This window comes from Penaeus monodon, chromosome 15 (assembly GCF_015228065.2).
Source record: "Penaeus monodon isolate SGIC_2016 chromosome 15, NSTDA_Pmon_1, whole genome shotgun sequence".
Classification (NCBI taxonomy): Eukaryota; Metazoa; Arthropoda; class Malacostraca; order Decapoda; family Penaeidae; genus Penaeus; species Penaeus monodon.
In genome coordinates, this window is record NC_051400.1 from 5,360,186 (window position 1) to 5,361,036 (window position 851).

At 33.8% G+C, this 851-nt stretch overlaps 1 protein-coding gene across 1 annotated transcript in view; it reads right to left on the bottom strand.

Moving 5' to 3' along the window:
* The window catches only part of LOC119582195 (mesoderm induction early response protein 1-like), a gene marked incomplete in the record, with an annotated part of 26,043 nt that overhangs the window by 5,290 nt on the left and 19,902 nt on the right, over nt 1-851 (bottom strand). Inside the window, 1 exon segment of the mRNA XM_037930429.1 lies at nt 181-308. Within this exon segment, the coding sequence (XP_037786357.1) occupies nt 181-308 (128 nt within the window).

Here is an 851-nt window from a genome sequence, read left to right on the forward strand (position 1 = left end):
TGAGGGGCAGTTGGATCAAATGAGCTTAGCACAAATTGATTGGTAATCCATCATTCTTTACCATATTATACTTCAAAGTAGCTAAATCCACCAACAGCCCTCTTAGAGTCTCTTGTTTGTGTGTGTTAATTCAACTGACCAAACCTACAACAATTCAGAACCAAAAATCAAGAAACTTACGTAGTGCCAGGATGAACTATATATTTCTTCTTTTCAATTCTAGTTTTTGTTGCGAACAAGTCATGTCTTTCAGTCTTCTTCCAGAGGTAATAAAACTGGACTAACTCACCAACAGATCTCGTTCGCACCTATAGGAGAAAATAAATCCTTGTTTATGTAACTTCTCTCACAGTGAACAAATCTCTCTTTCTTCAGTCAGAGTAATGAAATGATATACATGTATTCACACATGTTTCAGCTTCTCTAATCACTTTTTGTTAACAGTCTATAGAACAGTGGTTCTTACCCTCCAAGTACATAGCACAATGATTTGTATGTGTATTTCTTGCCTTTAAGTTACTGCTTTTTTCACTCATAAATATTGCAAAATGTAGAAAATGACCTAAAGTTGAAGTAACCTAAAGTTCCTATCAACTAGAGTTCACCGAGTTTTCATATAGAGTAATTTAATATAGTTTCTACATTTTCATGGGAATGTATTCAGTCTATACACATATAATGAGTTTCTATTTGTGCATTAGGTGGAATAATGAGTCAGACTGCAAAGGTTTGGAACCACTGCTATAAACAAACAAAAAGCTAACTTACACAAACACCCAATATCATCAAACAATCCTGTTAATTGATCAGCTCATCACAAAAGATTATCATGAGCACAATTATCTTATACT